Here is a 24,583-nt window from a genome sequence, read left to right on the forward strand (position 1 = left end):
TTATTATTGCACATTTTGCTGCACATGTTGTTGTTGCACGTTTCGCGATGACGCGCCATGCGCGAACACACATGCTTGCTGCGCGCCCAACGCCTCCACGCGAGCGCGCAGGCTGACGACCCTTACGACCGTTGGGAGGGGAGGGGTGCCCACGTGACGGCTCCGGCCTGCGTGCCTGGGTGCACGCTCCTGGCGCCGGTCGCAGGGGCGGAACGGACTCGGTTTCCCGGCGGGCCGTGCGGCGGCGCATGCGCGAGCGGCGCCGGGCTCGGGAGCGGACTACAGCCCCCAGCAAGCGGCGCGCGGCGCGTGCGCGCTGGCGCTGGACGCTCGGGCCATTTAAATGTGTGTGAGGGAGCCTGCGAAATGGCCGCGCAGGTCGCTGCGGTGCGCGCCGTGTCGCGGGCCCCGGAGGAGCCTCCCCCACTGCCCCCGGGGGACCGGCCCGGGCGGCCTCGCGGCGGCGGGCGGCGGCGGCGGGCGCCTGGCGCCGGCGGCGAGCCCGGTGCCAAGCGGGCCCGCCTGAGCCAGCCGCTGTTGGCGGGGCCCGGCCCGGCGGAGCCACTGCCTGGCCTGCCCCCGCCCGCCGCTGCGGCCGCCGGCGGGCTCTTCACCTTCTCGCCCCTCAGCCTGCCGCCCGCGCCGCCGCACGACGAGCGCCACCAGCACCACCGCTCCCGGCCCGACGGCCCCGAGCCCGCGGGACAGCCGCCTCACAAGGCGCGGCGGGCCAGCGCCGGGGATGGGGCGGCCCCGCGGCCGGTCAAGCGAGGTGAGGGGCCGGGGGAGCGGGCCCGGCCAGGCCGAGCTGGTCCCGGGAGGGCGGCTGGCGCTTCGGACCCCTGTGGAGACCTCCCCCCCCCGCTGGCCCCCTCCGCTCGCCGGGGCGCAGCGGCGGGGCGGGTCAGGTCGGGCTGAGGCGGGTGCTGCCGCACGGGACACGGCCGGGCTTCTGAGCCCCACGCGCAGGGTTGTCTTGGCTGGGGCTAAAAGTAAAGCACGTTTTCTGCCCGAGTGCATCGGCTGGGCCCCATGACCCGTCAGCCCCAGGACGAACTGACAAGGAAGCGGCAGCTCGCAGAGTGATCCTCATCTACGAGCTCGCTGTTCTCCATCCCCGACCAAGCTGTTTATCTGAGCCTCGCAGCGCAGGTGCTGGAGAGGAAGCTGTTAGCCAGAAGAACTTCCCTCTGCCCAGCAAGGGCTTCTGGTTTGTCGTCTCGTGACTGGCCTTGCACCTCTGGAGCGGCTAGGAGAAGTTGCCGCAGACCTTCAAAGTGCAGGAGCCCTGGGGCATTCCAGATAGGGCAGTGGCAGGGGTGATGGTTCTGGCCTCGAGAGCAGTGGTTCCCAAACTGACAGATTGCGCACCACAGCTTATTTTTTTATTTATTTATTTTAAAACAATACAACTTTTAAGTACCACCAGCACATTGATATCATACAAAGTAATTATAATAAATCTGTTGTTGTGTACCACCGACAGGGTGTCTGCATACCCGTACCACAGATTGGGAACTGCTGCTCTAGAAGGACAGGCCTGTGTAGCGGAGAAGCGATATTTCTTATAGCAGGTGTATAACACTTTTATCTACGGATTTCATAGACATCGGGGCTGGAAGGGACCTTGCGCCATCACCGAGTCCAGCCCCCTGCCTGTGAGGCAGGAAGTCAGCAGGGGTTGGATTGCCCCAGCAAAATAAGCATCCATTTTGACGGGCTTGGTTAGGGAAACTGTTTCCCAGACAAGTCACTTCAAGACGGTGATCGTGTTCTCTTAATGAGCTGATACCAGCCAGAAGTCTTAGAATATTTCAGTTTTTTGGAAACTGAGAAATTACATGTTGAATTTATGAAGTTTCTGGCCAGTATCCTAAAAGAACCGTTACAGGTTATGAATAGGATTTTGAAAAGAAGGAAACCTTAGCTAATAAAACATCTTGAGATGGCATTGAATGGACACATGAGTAGTGAGATCAGATTTTATTATTACAGTGCCAAGAACAAAATTTTGTTGGGGAGGCTCCTGGTTATTTTACTTACACTATAAAAGCTAGTGTAGCAATACCATTTTGTTAGTCGGAGCTCCACGGGGTGGGTCTCAACCTTTTTATGCTGAGGACCAGAAGGGACCGTGGATCGGCAAACTGCGGACCAGCAGTGACTGGCAGACTGTAGGCAGGCATCCTGCGGTTGGCTGCCATTCTGCAGTATGGTGGTCACTTCCAGTCCACAGTTTGCCAGTCAGTGATCGCTTCTGGTCTGGCAGCCAACCCTTCGCGGCCTGGTACTGGGACATGGCCCAGCGGTTGGGAACCCGTGGTCTAAAGAGATTGATTTGCACTGCGGAAATACTGCCTAATCAAAAGATATATTCTATATAGTTGTGTGTGATTGTATATAATATGCCACGCAGGTATGTGGGAGGCGGTGTAATTATACATACACATGCACAAGTGTATATGGGGGTTGGACTAGATGACCTTTGGAGGTCCTTTCCAGCCTTACTTCTCATTGACTCTATGTAAGTGTGTATATCTGTGTGTAGGCGCACACAATATACGTGTATATCATGTATTAAAGGTTTATAAATGGAAGTAAGGAGAAAGGTGGTCTTAGAGGTCAGGCAGAACTTTGTATGTGAGATACCAGTAGTCCAGCTGAGAGTATTACACCGAGTACTTTGACGTTTTCACAAACTGCAAGAGAAACATTAGATCACTTCATTCTCTTGTTCTCCATCTAATTCTGATGATGGAGTAGTTGTGATTGAGGCCAAATTAAAATAAAGCATCAGACTAAGACTTGGGAATGTGTAACTTTGTTTCCTCGTCCAGTGTGTTTTCTTTTTACTAGCAGGAGCCTAGGAATGTATTGTTGTGTGTGTGTTTGTTTTTTTACGTGAGGAAAAGTTGAGAGATTCTAGTAGTAAGAAGAAACCATTTTATAATAAATTAGGTGAGGCATTTATATAAAAATTATAACAGACCTAACGGGTCTTCAGTGTTAGGTTTAGTAAAGCGATGGCAAATGCATCATTTAACAGATGTACTTTCTGTGCATCTGCGTCTCTAAAGGATCGGGCTGACAACCTTTCTTGCTATGGCTGGGCTATTGCAGAGCCCTCGAGGTTTGACTCGGGTTATGAAACAAACCAGAGCCTTTACTTAAACACGTGGCTTGGCAAAGCTCTGAGGAGTTTCAGAAGCACTGGCGCTGTCTCTGCGGAGAACCAGGAAGACAACTGTGCATCCATTCTTGTTTAGAGCCACAAGGGCTAGAGGCTTCCTCCCCACCTTGCATGGAAATACTTTTGTTAGTATTTATGCTGACTGCAACCCATGTTTGTCAGGAAAAGCGTCTTTCTTGCTGAGGGCGTGGAGATTTTTGTTCTGTGTGCACGCAGATGCAGCAACAGTTTGGATTACCTTGCATAAACTAGTTTCTGTTTTCATGTGTGGCTTGCTTCAGCTTTCTGTTTCCTTCTGTTTTTAGTATTTTCAATTTAGTTTAAAGTGAAGCTAATTTAACTGATTATCCAAACTACCAGCAAACAAGTCTTGCTTTGGCTGTTTTGTTAGTGGCCAAATACAAACTGTCTTGTTTAATCACTTGAATCTGTAAGGTTTTTCAGCAGTGCTCATGTTCTTACTGAACTGGGGAGAGCAATCCCAAATCTCTGATTTCTTGCCATTTCAGAAGCCAACCTTTGAGTACTGCTTGTGGAATAGTCAGCCTTTGCTAACTCCGGACTTGGCTTTTTATGCGATTGTCAAAACACTTAAAAACCATCAGGCTGCCCTCAGCTGCTGTGGATATGCTGCTGTTGTATTCAGTGGAAATTCTTAAATGTAAACAGTATACTAAGCGTGTATTGCACAGACTTCATGCCACATTAAGAAACTCTGTTGTGCAACAAACCTATACCTGGAGAAAGCAACTGGCATCCAGCTAATGATAAAACCCCTAAACATCAGCCAGCCTTGCTTTGAACATTGGGCTTAAAATGAGGAATACTATATTATAATTTTAGGAGTATTAAAGTGTTGATTTCATGCCAGGATAAAGTTGTCATCTATTTTTATTATTTACTGTTTTATTTTGATATCTGTATCTGTTTTTTGTGATTTATTTTGAGCCACTCGAGTCTTTTTGGGGGGGAAGGCAGCGTGTAAAGCAAACTAATCAATATCAAGAGTGAAAATCGCCAGACTGACTTTTGGTTGAATTTGTCAATCTCTACTTCATCCAGGAGCAAACATTTTTACCCTGCTGCGTAAGAAAGAACAGTTTTTTAATTTTATTATTTCTCAAACTTAAAATACTTAGAATTTACCAAAAAAAATATATATATATTTTTTTTTATCTAAGGACGTGTCTTAAGTTTTCTGCCATCTTCAGTCTCTCTCTGATATTATCTCTACTTCAGTTATGGACAGTGGATGCACAGCAGTAACAAAAATGTATGACAGAGTCGGAAAGCAAGCTAGATCCCTGCCCTTCTTTATTTTAGTTTCGTCGTTAGTAGGGTCGGAAGGGACCTGAGCAGATCATCAAGTTGGACCCCCTGCCATGGCAGGAAAGAGTACTGGGATCAAATGACCCCAGCAAGGTGATTGTCAAGCCTTGTCTTAAGGACCCCCAGGGTAGGAGCCAGCACCACTTTGCTTGGAAGTTGGTTCCAGATCCTGGCTGCCCTGACAGTGAAGTAGTGCCTCCTTAATGTCTAATCTGAATTTACCCTTTGCCAGCTTGTGACCATTATTTCTAGTCACTCCTGGCAGTGCTCGGGGGAACAGGGACTCCCCCAGTGCCTGCTAGTCCCCTCGGACTAGTTTGTAACAGGCCACTAGATCCCCACCTCAGCGTTCTCTTACGGAGGCTGAACAGTTTTGGGTCCCGTTGCCTGTGCTCGTAGAGCCTGCCCTGCTGCCCCCTGATCATGCGAGTGGCCCTCCTCTGGACCCTCTCCATGGTGTCCACATCCCTCGTGAAGTGCGCCGCCCGGAACTGGATGCGGTACTCCAGCTGTGGCCTTAACAGTGCCACATACAGGGGGAGGATCACCTCTTTGGACCTGCTCGAGATGCATCTGTGAATGCGTGACAAGGTGCGGTTGGCCTTCCTGACTGCATCCCCACACTGCCTGCCCATATTCATCTTGGCATCAATGATGACTCCAAGATCCTTTTCGGCCTCTGCACTGATGAGAAGGGAGTTCCCCAGCCTGTAGGTATAGTGCTGGTTCTTCCTCCCCAGGTGGACAACCTTGCACTTGTCGGTGTTGAATCCCATCCTGTTCTCATCTGCTGACCCCTGTAACCTGTCTAGGTCCGGTTGTAGCCTGTTCCTTCCTTCTAACATGCCCGCATCCCCCCACATCCTGGTGTCATCAGCAGATTTGATCAGGGTGCTTTTTACCCCCTCGTCCAAGTCACCGATGAAGATGTTGAACGGTGCGGGCCCAAGGACCGAGCCCTGCAGAACCCCACTGCCCACATCCCTCCAGGTCGAAAATGACCCATCTACTACCGCTCTCTGGGTGTGGCCCTGCAGCCAGTTGGTGACCCGTTTGACTGTGTGGGTGTCGACACCACAGTCCTCCAGTTTCTAAATGAGAAAGGGGTGAGAGACGGTGTCGAAGGCCTTCTGAAAGTCCAGGAAATCTATGTTTGCTACTACCTCTGCATCTAGTGATTTAATGTAATTCAGTAGTTGAGTTTGTTGTAGATACTAGATCATCCACCATGTCTATGCCTTTTAGCTTTGAGAGAGCACTGTTATGACTTTAATGTCTACAAAGACAATAGGTGTTGGCTTAGCTTTTTGGATTGGCTTTTAAGTACAAATTCTAATCCGTGAGGGCCTATGGGGAAGTTGGCAGCACGATCTCGTGGTTGTGGTGGGCTAGGAATTAAAAATGGAACAAAACTGGATTCTGACTGGTTTGACTCTTAGACCCTTTCTTTAATCTTTGCCTTGGCTTCTTCCCAGCTGTAACACAGGAACAGTGATGCTTGCTGTTTGTATTTATTCTTAACATAACATCTTCATCAATGTTATGATGAAAGACTAATATTTCAAAGTTACAGACGGTTAATATTACACTTGAGATTTAATTCTTTGCTTTCTGTAAAGAATCGTTGGAATACATGCTGCATACTGCATGATGGTGGGCTTCATAAGGATTTTGAAATACTTAGAGCAGTCAGATTATTCAAGTTTTTGTTAAGATAGGGTTGTTGGTTTGTTTTTTTGTTTTTTTTGATTTATGGTTGCTTTCTTGATGGTTATGATAGTAACAGTGGAAGTTATTTATTATTTTGTTCTTTAACTTCCAGTGCTGCAAATCAACAGAGAGGGTGTTGCTGGTTTATAAATGTAAAGCCTTATGCTTTTGGTAATACGGAATATGTTAGCTATAGCATCTTCCAGCCATGTATCTATTTCAGTAGCAGATCAAAGTTACAATCCAATTAAGCAACCATCCTGTTTCATTACAGGATGGACAGAAATGATTAATTTCAGGAATTCCCTGAATTCTGGTAGTTAAATCTTTCAGTGTTCTGATTGCTCCCTTTATTCTTACAAACAATACAGATTACCACTGCTGTTAGTTACATTTTTATGTACGACTTTATTTGAAGCAGTCATACGAGACTTGAAACACTGATCAGTACAAAGCATAACATGGGAAGAATCAAAGCTATTGTGTATTAACTAGACTATTTTAGATGGTACGATAAACCTCTGCTCTGAACCAGCGGTATCGACCTTTATGCTAACTGTAATAAACAGGCAAAATATAATGTGGGAAACTAGCTGAAGTGGAAAAATCCTATGTCCTATAGATGTGAAAGCTCTGTGGTCAGATGCTTTAAGCCATGCGAGTACAGGATATGTGATTTAAAGTCTGTATAAGTGAACAAGAGAGCTGAATCAAGTCTGTATGGATAGGAAGTGCCAAAATTATTGCTACTTCGGTGTTCTTGTCTTCATATAATTATACCTATAGGACTCCCTCTTTAACTTAGTACCTAGGGCATGGTTCAGGGCACAGAAGTTTCAGTAGGAGACCTTTTATGGCAGTACTGGATGCTTCAGCATTGCTAATGACTTGGAGCTTTTCACCAGTTTGAATTAAGCAAGCTTAGTGGGGATTAAAAATGTTCCAGTCTAATGGGCTTTGGCCAGTACATGAAACGAGTCTGCGTTTCGGCTTCTTCATTACTTTTCACCCTGATAATTGGCACTCGAAGACCAAGAGCTGTGCGCACCATGGAAATTCTGCTACTTCTGCTGCCCCGTTTTTTCTCAGGCACTTTCTGCATACAGGGCTTTACAGCTAGATTCCAAGTTCAAATTAGATTGTGTTTGCAGCCTCTTTCTGTAATGGGACCGTTAAGCATCTAGACCTAGTTTTATGATGCTTTAAATACTGATATTGAAGCAAATTTAACCAAAAATTGCTGCGTAACTTGATACAACAAAACACTTGCATTTTGAACAATATTTTCAGTGTCCTGGAGCTGTTAGCGGATGTGTCTGCACAAGACGCTTTGAGCACAGTAGACTAATTCTACTGTGCAGCAGCCCAACAAGCAAAACCCATGTGAATGTGCAGTAGAACTAGTTAACTGTGCGGTAACGTCACCTAAAATGTGTGTGCTGGCGCAGTAGGGCCGGCTACTGGGCACTTTGTACCTGTTGTTATAGGTACGAAACTAAATGCGCAGTAACACTGCTCATTAATGCACGTGCAGACATGCCCAGTTATATCTTTCTGGCAACAGATATTATTGTGTACTTAAGTTTGTTAGGCTTATGGAAATGTCTGCTGTATTTTGGCATTAGGTCACCATCACGTTTCAACATGCATTTTCTATCTTGAGCAAAGTGCCATAGTGCGTAAACTTAAAGGGAGAGGAAAAAAAACCCCCTCAAGCAGCTTCATATCTGGCAAGACGCTTGAAAAATTGTTTCTGCATACTGTTTTGGCTTGGAAGGTACAACTTTGTTTTAAAGGGGGGGAAAAAAAAAAAGTAGCAACCTGTCTGATCCCTTTAGTCAAAATGTAATTGCTGTTAAACGGTTATCTTTGCATATTGCAAGAAAATGAGAGATCGATACGCATTCATTCAAACTAGACCACTTTTGCCGCCTTCTCTCTCTTACTCCTTTCCTGTTCCCCCAGTCAGCATGTTCTGCATGGATGGCCTGCCAACAACACAGAACAACTTGTGAGATTGGAGACAAATTCTTTACATGATATCCCTAAGAAAAAGTATAGTTTCTTCTGCTTCTTTGTGATATACTGGTGGTGGCAACCTTGTTGATTTGATTGTCTTGGATCCCACTGGCTGCATTAATTGGCAAAACTCCTTAAGGTGCCTTGTTTCCTAGACTCTCAAGTTACTGTATTCTGTAAGGTATCTTCCTGTTGAAAATATTTGTAGCTTTTCAAGTCATAGACATAAACTTAATATTCAAGTCTTCTGTAATTCAGGGTGGTTATGCACTGTGCAAGTGGATACTTTTTTCTTTTTTTTTTCTTATTTTTGTCAAACAGTGCTTTGTCACATAATTTACTGAGCCAAAGCAAACATGCTAATCTGATAAAATCCAAGCAGTATGAAATTTGCTAAGAGTTCCCAGGAATAGATAGTTTTAGGAAGTGAGGCATTTTTCTTTTTGGAAAAAATATGCTATAACTGCAGACTCTAATAGTTTTTCTTGTTGATGCCAGAAACTCCAGATGAAAATGGCAAATCCCAGCAATCCGAGACGCTCTTTATGAAGAAGATGAAGAAGAAAAAGAAAAAGAAACACCGGGAAGATATGAGAGGGAAACGTCTGAAAATGTACAACAAAGAAGTGCAAACCATTTGTGCTGGACTCACTCGCATAGACAAAGACATCCTGAGTCAAGGACAGTGCGACAGCTTAGAAGTAAACAAGGAATCCTTCAGGTATTTGAAGGATGAGCAGCTCTGTCGACTGAATCTGGGTATGCAGGAATATCGGGTACCGCAGGGAGTACAGATGCCATTTATGACTCATCAGGAACACTCTGTTCGCAGCAGCTTCCTGAAAACTGGCACTAAATTTAGTAACTTCATTCATGAAGAACATCAGTCTAATGGTGGCGCTTTGGTTCTACATGCCTATATGGATGAACTCTCATTTTTGTCTCCAGTGGAGATGGAGAGATTTGCAGAAGAATTCCTTGCTTTGTCATTCAGTGAAAATGATAAAAATGCAGCTTACTATGCGTTAGCCATAGTACATGGAGCAGCTGCTTATTTGCCAGATTTCCTGGATTACTTTGCTTTTAACTTTCCTAACACTCCAGTGAAAATGGAAATTCTGGGTAAGAAGGACATTGAAACAACAACCATTTCAAATTTTCACTCTCAGGTAAGGCAAATATATTTATCATGCATGGAGAGTCAGCAAGTAAGCGCTAGATTTGTACTGATAAACAGTAGAAAAATGGGAGGGGTGTGCTGTGGTGTGACCAGATGCAAGGGTGCTTTTTAGGTCTGAAGCCCCCTCCCTCCAAGTAGCTGGGAGATAACGTTGCTGGTACTCCTGCAAGACTGCTGACTCTTGGCCCTTTGAAGGGTTGGGGGGAGGGAAGACTCTTCTCCCAGTCTTTCTTTCACGGGGCTTTATTCCAGTGACTAGATCCGGTACCTACCTCTTCTGTTGCTCTCTTTTACAAGCAGGAAAATAAAAATAACACTTTGGAGCCCTTCTGTTGACATCTGAATAGAATCAGTATAACCCAAGTCTTGTCGGCTCTAAGTGACTGTTTATGAAACTTAGAACGGGAACAGGGATACGCAGCTGGACCAGCAACATCCTAAGTTAGCTGCTCCAGAAATGGCTAATTAGCCCTTACTTGCTAGCCAAAGCTGCTTATTGTTATGAGGGTATTATCAAGCTCTGATTAAATTCCCCATTATGAAGGAGCGTGTTAATTGTCCAAAGGTATCTGTGTTTTGAAGTGCTAGATTTAAGTTAGTGGTTACAAAAAAAAAAAAAAAAACCTGTCCTGCCAACTTAACACCTCAACAACAATATGTTGGCCTCTCATTTCATAATCTTAATAAATGTCAGTATCTTGTGATAAGCAGGTGTGGCTTACAATATTGCAACAGATGCCTGCAAGCCTACTAAGGTATTCTAGAGTTAGGTTGTAGAAGAACCAGGGGAGGGAAACCAGCCCCAATATTTAAATTTGAAATTACTTAGAATTCGTATCTCAGTTAACTGGCCCTACTACACTTTATTGAGCTGCTTCTGCAAAATCTTTTTGAGTAGGAGGCCAAGTTTTGACGTTACATAACGTGTGTGTGTGTGTGTGTGTGTGTGTGTGTGTGCGCGCGTGCGCACGCGGCTTTATTCCTTCATAAGCTGATTGAAATTCTATCTTTTTGGTAGGCGTTTTGTCTCCAGAGATGCATGTAATCATTTGGTGGGCCTAACTCTGTAACCACAAGTCTCGGTTCTTTTGCTGAAGCTTTTGAATAGCGCGCGTAGGGGATATAGGATTTATTTTGGATTGGCTTTGACTGAGGGTTTTTTTTTTGTTTTGGTTTGGTGTGGTTTTTTGGGGAAGAATGCAATCAAATGCAGCCTTTGGAAATGCCTCTCTAAGTGAGGGCACCTACTTAAATCTTGCTCCAGTTAGTAAGGTATAGAAACCCTTTGGTTTTAGGTTGAAGCTTAGTTCATTATCAAACATGAAATCAAGATTTTTTTTCCCATTTAAGTTTTCACGTCCATCTCTTACATGGGTAAATTTGTGAAGATTTTAAGCATTGAATTTTCTTCAGTTCTTTTTCAGTAGAGTTCCTTGCTTCCTGGAGGATGCTAGATCACGTACAACTTCTAACCAAACCTGTTCTTCTAGATTTGAGAGTTGTTGATTGAAGGCCGTATTATTCTTGTTCTTAAACTAGACTGTACCGTGACATGGCTGTCTCTACAATGCATCTCTGTGTGCTGCTTTAACATGGGCTTCCTTGCTGCTTCCATCCCACTTCCAGTGAGAAAAGTGTCCAAGTTAGACATGTACCTTTCAGACTATTTCTAATTAAAGTTCTCTCTGCAGTAAAGAGAGAGCAGGCGAGGCCGATACGGAGAGGTCGCAAGATGGCGCGACCCACGGAGCAGAACACGCAAAACAAAACATCCCTCGTCTTGGATTTTGGCATTGTTACCACAATAAGGTACCAAAGTGCTGACTTTCATAGTAGTTTTTGATTCCTTGAAGATTTTTACCCTTGGAAGGTTGACCAGGGTTTTGCCAGGGGCAAGAACTCAACTGCAAACAAGCTTATGAAATAGACTTGGTTTTCCGAAGTACATTGCTAAGCAAACACACTTTTCTCTATTGTAACAAAGGACTTTTAAATATTGCAGCCAAAGGTCAGCATAAAAAATGAGATGTTAGCCCACTGCTTTTGGGATAGGGAAGAGGCATTTACGATGTTAGCGTAAGAATGCTAACAGATCTCTGGAAGTCTACCTTAGAGTTGCCATTTAAAACTAAGTAAATCTGACCACGTGAACAAATGGAGTATTAAAGGGAAATAACTGATCTCTGTCAGTGCAGCACACTAACTTACTACTTTATCTAGTACCTCTTTTGACTGGTGCTAACAAAACTCTGTTGATATTTTCATATCTGTATTGCTGGTGACTATAAAGTGCTTTCTCTAAAAATATTAGAATAACCTGGAGCCTTTGGAAACTTATAGGAATATGGTTCCCTCAGCCCGTGGAAATATGTAGGAAGGCTTTTGCATTACGAGTTCCTGTCATGCTTTTAGGTTTTTGCTTGTGCTTTTGGAGTAATATTAAAAAGTCTTCTGGAACATAATTTCCAGTTACAGTACAACATGCATGCTTATGTGCACTTTTGTGCGTGCATCATCTCCACTCCTCCTCCTCTGCCTAGCTGACCACTACAGCTGTCGTACTTTTAAACCAAAATGTGGACTGTAATGGCTAGAACAACTTAAATGTGTAGGTCTAGTGTGTTTCTTATAGGAAAAAAACCCTTGGTTTGTATTCTTTACCTGCATCTAACTGAATACTTCATTTTTGTGATTCTTCCCAACTTGTGTAAATTTTATAAATGAGCTTTTTACACTCTAGTTTAGTTGCTGGATAGGCTAATTTATAACGGGCAAGATGAGCATCTGCAACTAGACCGTGAGGATCCTTTGTTGGAAAGAAGCAATTCAGGGTTTGGCAATAATTTGGATCAAATCTAATGACAAATTTTAAAATATCCTTTTTCAAGGACCTGAAGTTTAGGTAGAAGCAAGAAGGATCAAGAAGTCAGCTGAGGAATCATGGCTTGTTTAGTTCCCTAAACTGGATATTTTTTTCACGGAGTAATCTTTTTGAACAAGTTTTGGTAATCCTAAAAAGGGCATACTAGCCCATGCAGTTTAAATTCTAACTAATCTTGAGCTGGAAGAACACACATGTTTTTTCAGCTGCAAGAAGCTGAGTATATCCAACATCTAACTTTATTATTTCCTTGCAAGAAAAATCATGTAACCTATAGTAACCTTGCGTATCAGATGACTGAAAAATACATGTATTCATTCTTTTTTCCTGTTTTTCTCCTCTGACTATCTTGGTTGCTTAATAATTTGGTTTGAGTACCTTTTTAATAGCTTCTGATAAAGACTGAAACTGCCAGCTAAAAAAATGTATGTAATGTTAGGTTATACATAAAAAGGTGTGGCGGGGGAGGCGCTAATGCATGGTTGGCTTAACAAGTAGGTCCTACGAAAATAAAGGGTCTAGGAGACGTCTTGTATGGAATGTACGGTGGCACCTAACCCAGTGCAGCATTGTTTGCTCTTGGATTTTAATTAACTTAATTGTTCTGAGGGAAGCAGCTCTGTTAGTCTGAAGTCAGGCAGGGTAGAGTTGTACCATTTATAGACTAAATGAACGAGAGATGGGTAAGTTCATGAGCTACAGCTCACATCAGATATTATCTGATTTTAAATTGGCTTCTGTTCATGAAAGCTTACGCGTTTCTAATTCAGTAACCTATACGGTACAACTCTGTCCTCCATTTTATGTCGCTTGTTCCAAGTATTGTATAAACTTGTCTGTCCAGGCTTGATCTCCTTTTGAATTAGAACTTCTTTGTGAGGCATGTTTGGGTTAGCCAGAAAACTGAATAGGTGCGTAAGCAGCTAATAGTTAGAAATGTTGTGGTTGTAAGAAGAGAGTATGAAGCAAAACACGTGCATTCATCTTTGCCTAAATCTTGAAGACCCGCTTCATCTAAGTGCAGTTGTAGAGGTTTGCTTTCTGCTGCTAGCGTGAGGGCTGAAGTCCTGTTTATACAAAAAAGAGATCGTGAGCAGCAAAAGTTTTGTCTTTCTGATGTTTCCTTGACAGGGAAGGTCTTCCTGTAGGCTTGATGTCTTCAGTGAGAAGAGCTGTTTCTTAATCGTCTGCAACAGATTGTCCAACTTAATGTAATGTGAACGTTGCTCTGGGAGGACTAGACTGTTCGGAAATGTGCTTTGGTTACTGAATATTCTTTGCTAGTGTGTGATTACAGAGTTTAAACGTATATTCAAACTGATGCAAAATCAAGTTGACAGCAGTCTTTGAGGGCCATGCGTATGAACTGTAAAAATAAATCAATAAAAAAATTTAAAAAAAATTAAGATTTATGTTGAAGGCTTTATACAGGTTTGCACTTGTTTCTTGAAACGTGGTATCCTGGGCCATACCTTAATGAAACACTGCTTAGGGGGATAAGGTATGCTGGCTTAGCACTGCATCTCAGCTCACTTAAAGAACAAGTGCTGCAAAATTAGTCCCTGATAGGGGAGCAAGCGAGGCGTTTTTAAGGTAGACTAAATTGTGTTAATTGGTCTTTTTTACATGAAGATGATAGAATTTTTAAGTACAACTTTGAAGTCAGAACTGGCTGTAGTCCAGTGCCAGTTTTGAGACCATCTAGAAATCTGCATCTTGCTCACTAAGCATGTTAGGCTTGCTGTGTGTATATAAATTAATCGTCTATATAGATGGATATAGACGATTAAGTTGTATTATATATTTTGTCTGGTATTGCATCTGTTTTGAAATGCACCCTGAACAAAATAGTTTGTATCTCCTGGCACGGGTCTTTGAAAACTCCTGGCGCTCTGGTGCAGTGCCCGAAGACTGGAAGAAGGCCAATGTGGTGCCGATCTTCAAGAAAGGGAGGAGAGTGGATCCGGCTAACTACAGGCCCGTTAGCCTGACTTCTATCCTGGGGAAGATCTTAGAAAAGTTTATTAAGGAGCCCATCCTTGAGGGACTGGCCCAGGCTAACATTCTAAGGGACAGCCAGCACGGGTTTGTTGCGGGTAGGTCTTGTTTGACGGATCTCATTTCCTTCTATGACCAGGTGACCTATCACCTGGACAAGGGAGAAGAGATTGATGTCATATATCTTGACTTCAAAAAAGCTTTTGATCTGGTATCCCACGATCACCTTTTGGCCAAACTGGCCAGTTGTGGCCTTGGCTCCACCACGATCCGCTGGCTGGGAAACTGGCTCCGGGGTCGGACCCAGAGGGTTGTAATCGATGGCAGTTACTCATCGTGGTGCCCTGTGACCAGTGGGGTCCCTCAAGGCTCTGTCCTGGGACCCATACTGTTCACTATCTTCATTAACGATGTGGACATTGGAGTCAGGAGCGGACTGGCCAAGTTCGCGGATGACGCCAAACTTTGGGGCAAAGCATCCACGCCAGAAGACAGGCGGGTGATCCAGGCTGACCTGGACAAGCTCAGCAGATGGGCAGACGAGAACCTGATGGTGTTTAACACCAAAAAATGCAAGGTTCTCCACCTTGGGAGGAAAAACCTGCAGCTTCCTTATAGGCTCGGCAGTGCTACGTTGGATAGCACTACAGGAGAAAGAGACTTGGGGGTCATCATTGACCACAAGACGAACGTAAGCCGGCAATGCGATGCTGCGGCTAGTAAAGCCACCAAAACGCTGGCTTGCATCCATAGATGCTTCTCGAGCAAATCCCGGGAGGTCATTCTCCCCTTGTACTCGGCCTTGGTGAGGCCGCAGCTGGAGTGCTGCGTCCAGTTTTGGGCTCCACAATTCAAAAAGGATGTGGAGAAGCTTGAGAGAGTCCAGAGGCGAGCCTCGCGCATGATCAGAGGTCAGGAAAACAGATCTTACGACGACAGGCTGAGAGCCATGGGACTCTTTAGCCTGGAGAAGCGCAGGCTCAGGGGTGATCTGATGGCCACCTATAAGTTTATCAGAGGTGACCACCAGGATCTGGGGGAACATTTGTTCACCAGAGCGCCCCAAGGGATGACGAGGTCGAACGATCACAAACGCCTGCAAGACGGTTTCAGGCTGGACGTAAGGAAGAATTTCTTTCCTGTCCGAGCCCCCAAGGTCTGGAACAGTCTGCCAGCGGAGGTGGTTCAAGCACCTACAATGAACACCTTCAAGAGCAAATTGGAGGCTTATCTTGCTGGGATCCTATGACCCCAGCTGACTTCCTATCCTTTGGACAGGGGGCTGGACTCGATCTCCCGAGGTCCCTTCCAGCCCTAATGTCTATGAAACATACCTACATTTCCTGTGTTCTTTTTGCTTGCGTATACCCGCATATCTGCCTAAGGGGATTGCAGTCGTAGTGCCACAGCCGTAACTAAAGTACTGAACACTGACTAACTTCAGTGTTAGTGTCACTAATTAGCAGTGCTGGACCCTTAAGGAAATTTGTTTTTAGAATCAGTTGGACATGGTATCTGTGGGTCTTGCTATGCACCCACCCTTACAATACACTGACAACTGTAGCATCATCTTAACTGCTTGTTTTTCAATCGGTGCATCAGGTGCTGAAAAAGCCAGCGTGGCCATAAGCTAACTACTGACATTTCCTGCATGTTCTCTGTGTTTCTGTGGGACAATTTTACAACTTTTTACAGAAAGTTTCAAAATACAGATTGCAAACAAAGTATGTTGTGGTGTTCTGCACAACAGACTCCTGTTAGGTTGTTTAAAAGCTAGCTAACTTAAGCTCTATAGTGCTGCTTTCATTTTGTCTACCGTGCTGTTTGACTGAATCAAAACGGACGATACTATCATGTAACCATATTTCCCTTGTTTTTGTTTCCACCTTTCCCCCTTTGAATGGTAAGCTTGCTGTGTATTGCTTTCGGTTTCCTAGCAAAATACTTGAGTGAGCAGGTTTTCAGAATGTCGAATCAGCTGTAATATTCTGTATCCCAAACGAGCTTTTCTACTGAAGTCTCACATGTGGAGCATGCTTATTAGTCACCTGCTACTTGGAAGCATACGTACATTTTTGTGTCTTGTAGCTATTTGGATGTTGGAATTCATACACTAGAAGGACGTGGGCTGGTTATTCCCTTCTTTATGTTGAGAGATGTCTAAACTTGTATTCTAATGGAAACCTCCCCAAGCTATCGTGTGTGTGTTTCTTTTTTTCCCTTGAAACGTTGAACTTGTGTAGTGTCTGTCTCTTCAAGTGGTTGACTCTAACTTCTGTAAGCATCAATACCTTAAGACACTTCTACCTTTCAGCTAAGGGGAAGCATTAACTCTCATTTTCCAGCTAATGGAAACTTTGTTGCCGTGTGTGTGTGTGTGTGTGTGTGTGTGTGTGTGTCCCTGAAAGGTCTGACAAAGGTAGGGATCAAAGATGTGTAGGTGTGGAAGAGAGAGATATAGGTTACGGAGGAAGGCTTGTGGGCTGGGGTGACTCAGGTGCTAAGGCACATGCATGGTTGACAGTCCTGAGGTTGGAAGCTCAGGGCCATAACAGAAACTCTTGAAGTGTGGCCCCATTGGATTCCAGTGAATCTGCAACTTTTGCCGTATACTTCGATACAGGACATGGAAAAAGGGAAGCGTGGGGGAGGAGGAGTGAGGACCAGGCTCCACCAGTCTGTGAGAAGTAACAACTCAAACCTTCCTACTAAATATTATTAATCTGATCTATTTTCTATTGTCAGGATGAAAGGAGAGCAAAGTAAGTTGGCCGGTTGAGTCAGGCAGTGGTGGAGCTTAGACCTTTCGTTTAAGCAACATCTGTCTTGAAACATCAAGTATCCACCATTCCATACTACTTTCTTAAATTGGTACTTTTAAATGTGAGGTTGGTACCTCTTGGCAAACTTAAATACTGCCTAAGCCTCAATCCAGAGCAAGACCTGCTGTGCCAACTAATTTATAACTAAACTCAACACTTACCTTGTTTGGTATCTGGAGTTAGGTGCTGAAATGGCAAAACGAGAAGCAAAGTCTTAACTTTTTTTCTTAAATCAGAAAGAAAAACAACTGCCTTTGAACAGGAAGTGCTTTGTTGTCGTTGTGCTCTGAAAGCCTTACTGCCACCCAGCTACTTTGCTTTGTTTTTCTGCAGCCTCACAACAAATAAAGTAGATGAGTAACTTCTGGAGGAGGGGAGGAAGGCTGTATAGCCACTAGTTTCCCAAAAGGCAAGCATTAAATAACCTGTAAGTGATGTTATTGTGAAATAACTTTTAGCGCTCCACTAGAAACAAGTCGCCTAGTCCCTGGCTGCCATTTGCCCCTCTGGGTCTTGGCTTGTCCATCTGGGCAAACCTCATTGGGTAGAGGGTTTGAAGTGGTGGTCTTTTGGGGAAATCCCTGGGTAAATGGTTGTCTGTGGAGAGGGCTGGATGTGATGGATTCCCAGGTCGGTCCTATGTTCAGACTTAAAATGCTCTTTTCCTATAGTAGATGCAGTCAACATCACTTTCATTAAATGGTGCCCCCTCTGCCCCCTGCCTCCCCCAACTCTTCATGGTGTGTTTTTTAATGCGTAAATAACTTCCAGAGTGAAGTGATGTTTCTATTTCTGATGTCATTAGTGACCTTGGAGGTTTTGTCTATGCCCGTGCTGTCGCAGGGGGATCAGACGGGCAGCTTTCTGCCTGCTCGGGTTTTTTCCAGCAACAGAGCATTCCTCTCTTGACAGGCTTGCAGGGGCCTGCAAGGAAGATGGTGGAGAAGGAACCAGGGAAAAGGAGTTTCGGGGAACATGCTGTTAGCTCACCTCTTGGAGTAAGGGCAGGTAACAAGAACTACTCTTCCAGAGCTCGAGACAAGCCGCCATGTAAGATAGGGGAAATTGAAGAAAACAATTTTTTGTCTGGTTTTTTTTCCTTTCTCTAATATGAAAACTAGTGAATTTTGAAACTTCGTAGCGCTCTTCAAGCTGTTATATTGTTTTAACAGGCCACAGGTAGAAGGTAAAATACAAGGACTCCTGTTTCAGGATGTAGATTCTCAGGTGTAACTTTTGCCTTAAATTCATAGGTAGGCAGAGTGATTTTTTTACATCTGTTGATGATAACTATTCAGCTTCTGGTTTGCCTATCACATGGAAAAGGTACTTCCGTAGGCTGCAAACGCCACAATATATATTTCATTTCTGGTTAAAGCTTTTCCCTTTTGGCACCTTCAGCAACAAGTCTTCCTGGTGTAAGATGATGCTAGCACTACTGAAATTGGCTAGTTCAGCGTTTAGGACTCCAAACATTTTGATTTTCCTTTGGCTGCCAGTTTGGCAGTTTGCAGATTATTTTTCTTGCCCTGTAGGCCTTCAGTATTAGTGTTGTGGTGTTTTTTCTCAGTTGATTTTAGAGCTGATACTAAAATGAAATTATTTTAATGACTTCATTCTTTTAGGGACATGGCTAACATCATGTCCAACTGCCATTTAACTCCCTGGTAGCTTCTGGCATGAGTCAACTTGTACTTCTCAAGGTGTGATGCCTTAAGTGTGCTGCCATTGACCTTTTTTTAGAAGTGTTTGCGGCATAAGTTTGACACGAGCTGTTTGGTTTTTGTTCTCTAGATCGTATTTTGGCACTCTGTTTGAAATGTCAGTATATGCTCCTGCTTCTTAATGACCTCTGTTATTTTGATTTTTTTAAATCGACAAGGTGTGTTAAATATATGGTAGTGCTTAGTAGGTCGGGTGCCGTGAGTAGCGATGTGTATATGCTATCTATGCGTGTTGTCAGAGGCTGCAGGCATTTCAGTAACGCTTTCCTAAAAAAACCACCTTGTGCTGCTGTTGTAGCTTTGCAAAGGATGCAGTTCACACCTTGAATTTAGCGCGAACTGTCAGCACTGAGAGCTCGTGTGAGCTGTGAATTCAGCCTAGTTTGTCTGGAAATGTGGTGTGCAATGTAAGTAGCCCTGGAGAGTTGAATTGACTCCCATCTCACTGACTAAATGTGATCAAGATTTAAATCACTCGGCATCTGTTACCACTTAAAAAGGCGTCTTAACGTCCATAGAGTGGCCTGAAATCTACAAAGGGAAAGCACAAGCATTGTGATCCTAATACTGAAGTCCACGCTGCTGCTGTCTGTCTCCCTTTCATTCCTGCTTTTTTATCTCCTTTCTAGTTCATTTCTTCTGTCAGTCAAGCTTACTGCATATCCCATGCCAAATGCTGTTTACTCTCTGGTTCATTTTTTAATCTGATTTTTAGAATACTGAATGAATTGGGGGGGGGGGGGAAGCCTTTCAAATAAAGCTATATATTCTCAGGTGTTGCCATAAAAATATGCTTTTGATTTTTATTTTTGGATGTTTTACGGAGTCATATGATGATAGATAGCGAATACGTAATTTAAGCAAAAACTGACTTGGCTTAATGACATGCAGTTCTTTAATGCCTTTACATTCTAATCAACTCTATACTGTTCTGTCCTTGTAAAGAAAGGAGGAAAACAAACCCCATTTGTTGCCAGCTATGTGAGGAGACTTTTTCTGAAAGTCGAGTCTGAAAGAGCTTAGTGAAATTTAAGCGGGGGGGAGAAATCTCAGCTCTAAAGAGTAGTCTGGCATATGATAAAATACTGGAAAGAAATCCAGTTCAGAGAATGGTTACTTAACTCCTTGGTTAAATCTAAGTCAAATAGTTACTTGATAGAGTTTAAACGTGTTGTAGAAGTAGTTCACCAGCATGACTATTGCAGTCCATTTCTTTATCACTTAAGGTCTTCAGTGTGCCCTGTTGTTTTGGAAACTGGCATTCTGAACAGTTATTTTGTACATTACAAAAACATTGTTTGCTTTCCAATGTAGCTGAATCCTGGAACTGAATGGAAACTTCATTGCAGCTCGGTACACTAAATTAATGAACCTTTTTGTTTCCTGACATGAAACAAAAATGCGTGTGATTTCTAACCGTTCTCAGGTTAATCGAACGTATTGCTGTGGAACCTACAGAGCAGGTCCAATGCGGCAGATCAGTCTTGTTGGAGCAGTAGATGAAGAAGTTGGTGATTATTTCCCAGAATTTCTTGATATGTTAGAAGAATCTCCATTTCTGAGGGTGAGTACTACATTTGCAGTAATTGTTTCTAGTGCTTATTATTGAGCATAATGTTATCAAAAGTTTTAAAAACTTGCTTCATTGCATAGTGTGAAAAGTTTAGGCAAAGCTGCTCTACTTCTGGCAGTGAATTTTTGGAATGTCGTACAAGGACAACAGCAACTCTGTCTTATTTTATGTTCAAAGAGTAATTAATTTTAGAAGCTATGGTAATCCCGCCCCCCCCCCCCCCCCCAAATTTCTTGCTACTAAACTATGGACTGTTGTGCAGTATGTGTTTCCCTGTGCTTTTGCTTTGGCTATCAAAATCAACCAGCACTGCGGGCCAGGCCAGACGAGAGACACGGGGCTGGTCTGAGGGCCAAATTGGGTTTACAGACTGACCCTATGTGACAGCACCAGCATGCAGGGCTGGTCTGATCTGCGTGCTGCATGTGTGCAGCATATGCCCTGGACCAGGCCTGTGTGCTGGATATGGCGTTCGTGGCTGGTCTGTAGGCCAGACCTACACCAGCCACGCATGCTGCAGGCAGCACCCAGGCCTGGTCTGAGACCCACAAACAGCACCGCGGGTCAGACGACGGGCTCTGGTGGCTGGATCTAGCCCACAGGGTGTATCTGTGACACCCCTGATCTAAAGCTAGCTCTAAGCCCAGGTTGAAACGCAGCATTTTGACTGTCAGTATTTGTGCTGATTTGGCTATCACTCCTCCAGCAATTAAACTGATCCAGCGTTTACTGAAAGATGGGATATCAGCTGAATCCTGCCTGTGTCAGTCTACAATGTTTTGTGTTCTGGTTTTAGATGACACTGCCCTGGGGCACTCTTTCTAGCCTCAGACTTGAGTGCAGATCACAAAGTGATGATGGCCCCATAATGTGGGTGAGACCAGGAGAACAGATGATCCCGACGGCAGACATGCCAAAATCGCCATTTAAACGACGCCGGTAATGCTGTCTTCCCTTTCTGTTAAATAAAAATATCATAGCTAAGGCACTTCATGTCTGTCTTGAGATTAATTGTTGTGACCTTATTCCTGTAACTCATTCTTCAGAGGTTAAATAGTTTGTTTAAACTTCTTGTTTTTCAGAGCTAGCCTAGTTCCCTGCTGAATCGTGTTGCTTGTGCGTTCTAGATTCTGTTCCATTGTTTTCTGTATCTTTACGTCCTAGTTAAAGTCTTTTGACACGAGAGATTCAAGGTGTCTGTCAAACTTTCTCGGTGGGGGGGAGTGGGGGAATCTTTGTATGCTTCCTCCACTGTAGCCCTTTCCCTAGACTAGAATTAAGAGTGGTCTTTGATACTTTCTGCCTCCCCAAGAAACACTGTACTCTTAAGTGTTCTTGTAAGACAAATTGAGTTATGAGGCTTACTTTAGATATAAATGTTGCTATTTAAGAGTCTCTCAGGACATACTTAACCTCCAGAAAGATTGGATAACTGAAGGAGATTTATGTCTCCATACAGGATATTAGTGTTTCTTTAAAAGTATTTTATACTTGGAGGCAAGCAGAACTTTGTTCTTCTGAAATGTCAGAAACCTTCTTAACTTCTGTCTTTGCCTTACTTCGTAAGGTCAATGAATGAAATAAAAAATCTCCAGTACCTACCTCGGACTAGTGAGCCCCGTGAGGTTCTCTTTGAAGACCGAACACGAGCCCATGCTGATCATGTTGGTCAGGGGTTTGACTGGCAGAGTACAGCTGCTGTAGGGGTGCTGAAGGCTGTGCAGTTTGGGGAATGGTAAGTACCTGAAATTTGTAACCGTGCTGATTGGGATTCCAGGCACTTTTTTTCTTCCTAATAAAAAGGAAGCAAATGCTCAAAGAGTCTCTTGTCTACAAGTAGGCATGCTAGCCATTTGTCTGAATCCAGCTGGTGTGCAATCTAAATGTGTATAGGAATTAGTCAACATAATTGAGTGGCACAAAAACTACATTTGCACTTCTGAATACTATACCCAGAACAATGTGCATGTAGGGTACACTACACAATTGTAAGCTGTGTTGCCCTTTCCTTTCTCATGCAGGCTGCTTCATGTGGCTTGCACTTTTTCCACCTTCTCAGGGCTTGGTCACCAACAGTGTTCTGATTTAGGAGAAATTACATGCTTAGGGTTTAAAGTTTTCTACAGCACTTACTGTAACTGTTCATTTTTCTACTGTATCCACAGCAATAGTGTCGTTCAAATTAAGATAAATGAACAGTATTTATTTCCTATCCTTTGGATAAACGATATTTATTTTCATAGAATGGTGAAGGCCATGTGACTGCCCTGTAAGTTCTATAATTCTGTTCCATAAAGGAAAAAGTAGGGCTGGCCGAGGGCCTTGGAAGTATTTAGATGTGCAAATTGGGCAAAAATGGCTGTTTCAAAGATATATAGGAGGCTTGTGATAGAGTTAAGAGTTGAACGTAGCCCTGCAAAACCATTGCTCTTGCTTCATGCTTGAAGACCTAGATACTTAAAAAAAAAAAAAAAAAAAAAAAAAAAAAAGAACCAGAAAGCAAGGTAAAATCTGTGGAATCTAGCAAGCATATTACAGCTTGCTAATAGTGAGGGGAAATACCAGCATGTGGCAAAGTATAATAGATATTTCCTTTTAAGAAACTGGTTTTGCACTCCAGAGTCGTCATCACCTTCTAAGACTCTTAAACTGGTTTTTCCCCACCCCCCCAGGAGTGACCAACCGCGCATAACCAAAGATGTGGTTTGTTTTCATGCTGAAGACTTCACTGATGTTGTGCAGAGACTTCAGCTGGATCTGCATGAACCTCCAGTGTCACAGGTAAAGCCTGGAATTAAGACCTCAGGCAGCCCCCTCTGTTTCGTTTCTAAAGGTGTGAACCCATAATTCCCTCTTTTCCAGACTGGATTTTAGGCTACAACTGCCTTGCGATTTATGGCATTTGTTTCTTCAAGTCTGAATTTGATTTGGCATGTCCAGCTCTGCTTTCTCTTGGGTAAAACAGCAAGCTGATCAGTGACCAGCTGGCTTTCATAAAGCAAGTCATGTTCAAATGCGAAACACTGCAAAGAACCTCTCCTAATACAGGAAACAGTTCATGTGCATCCTTGGCTTACAAGATGGGTAACTACCTTTTTGCTTCAGAAGAAGTGACAAACAAGTACGGTCAGGTCTTAAGTCTGGTATGGTTGACCCCTCCCAGATACTTGGGTTATTTCTGCATAGTCTGCATTTCTTCTTCAGGCCTCTTAACCGGTTGTCAAATAACAGAGTCTGATTTCTTTAAAGGAAAGCATTGCAGACTTGTTACCTGCATTAGGTATGCTTTCTTAATGTCTACAAGAATAGTCTTTAATCAGCCAGCCCTTACATAAATGTATTGCTGCTGGAAACTACAATACCATTTCAGCATTTCATAGTGTCTTCCAACTCAACATAATTATCCCTGAATACCCCATGTTCTACTGCGTATCTGTTATAGCTTGAAAAGTAACACTGGTTGGATTTTTTTTTTGTCATACGTATGAATAACTTAGGTTTGAAAAGTCAAAATAGCAAGTTCCTTGGATTTAACTTAGGCTTGTGCTCAAAACTATTTCTCTTTAGCTCTTTTCAGCAGAAATAAGCTGGTCATTTTGAGTATTTTGGATTTTGTTATTACTGTATTTATTTTTTCTGGCATGGGTAAGTATTTCAGGTTTGTCTTTTCCTTCTCTTCCTTCAAAGGATTCAAGTGAGTAGGGTCATGGAATCTTGTTGTTCTTAGTTTCTACTTCCCCCTTCCTACTCTCCGGAACAAACTGTATGTGCCCAAGCAGGAATGTGCATTTCCCTGGGGACAAGTACACCTTGTGCCACTGCTGCTTGTCCCCAAGGAGCACCCATGCCACCCACAATCTGGTGCTCAACAGGTTACCCTGAGTGGGGTGGAAGAGTCTGGGGCCAGCAAGTGTGCTGGCCTCGGCAGACTTAACTTGCGGGTGTAGGGGCCTCAGGAAGCTGCAGTCTCAGTGCTCCTGCAGCTGGGAGACTAGCTGGCAACGGGAGCATGACAGGCCAGCTAGGCTTAGGCTTAGGGTGGTGCATACTGCTGCCATGTGCACCACCCTGCTCTTGGCATGGTTTGAATTGTGGGGTTTTTTTTTGTTTGTGTTTGTTTTATTTTTTGACCCCTGGATTTCCCATGGTCAAGAAGG

At 43.8% G+C, this 24,583-nt stretch overlaps 1 protein-coding gene across 1 annotated transcript in view; it reads left to right on the forward strand.

The window, feature by feature from the left end:
• The first annotated feature begins 335 nt into the window (after positions 1 to 335).
• The window catches only part of RSBN1 (round spermatid basic protein 1), a 30,281-nt gene continuing 6,033 nt past the window's right edge, over positions 336 to 24,583 (forward strand). Inside the window, exons 1-6 of the mRNA XM_090026674.1 lie at positions 336 to 772; positions 8,747 to 9,417; positions 20,280 to 20,417; positions 21,223 to 21,365; positions 21,994 to 22,161; positions 23,099 to 23,207. Coding sequence (XP_089882800.1) covers positions 367 to 772; positions 8,747 to 9,417; positions 20,280 to 20,417; positions 21,223 to 21,365; positions 21,994 to 22,161; positions 23,099 to 23,207 — 1,635 coding nt within the window. The 5' untranslated portion in view covers positions 336 to 366. The remainder of the gene's footprint in view (positions 773 to 8,746; positions 9,418 to 20,279; positions 20,418 to 21,222; positions 21,366 to 21,993; positions 22,162 to 23,098; positions 23,208 to 24,583) is intronic.

Source organism: Crocodylus siamensis, chromosome 13, assembly GCF_052110815.1.
Source record: "Crocodylus siamensis isolate JL-2025a chromosome 13, ASM5211081v1, whole genome shotgun sequence".
Classification (NCBI taxonomy): domain Eukaryota; kingdom Metazoa; phylum Chordata; order Crocodylia; family Crocodylidae; genus Crocodylus; species Crocodylus siamensis.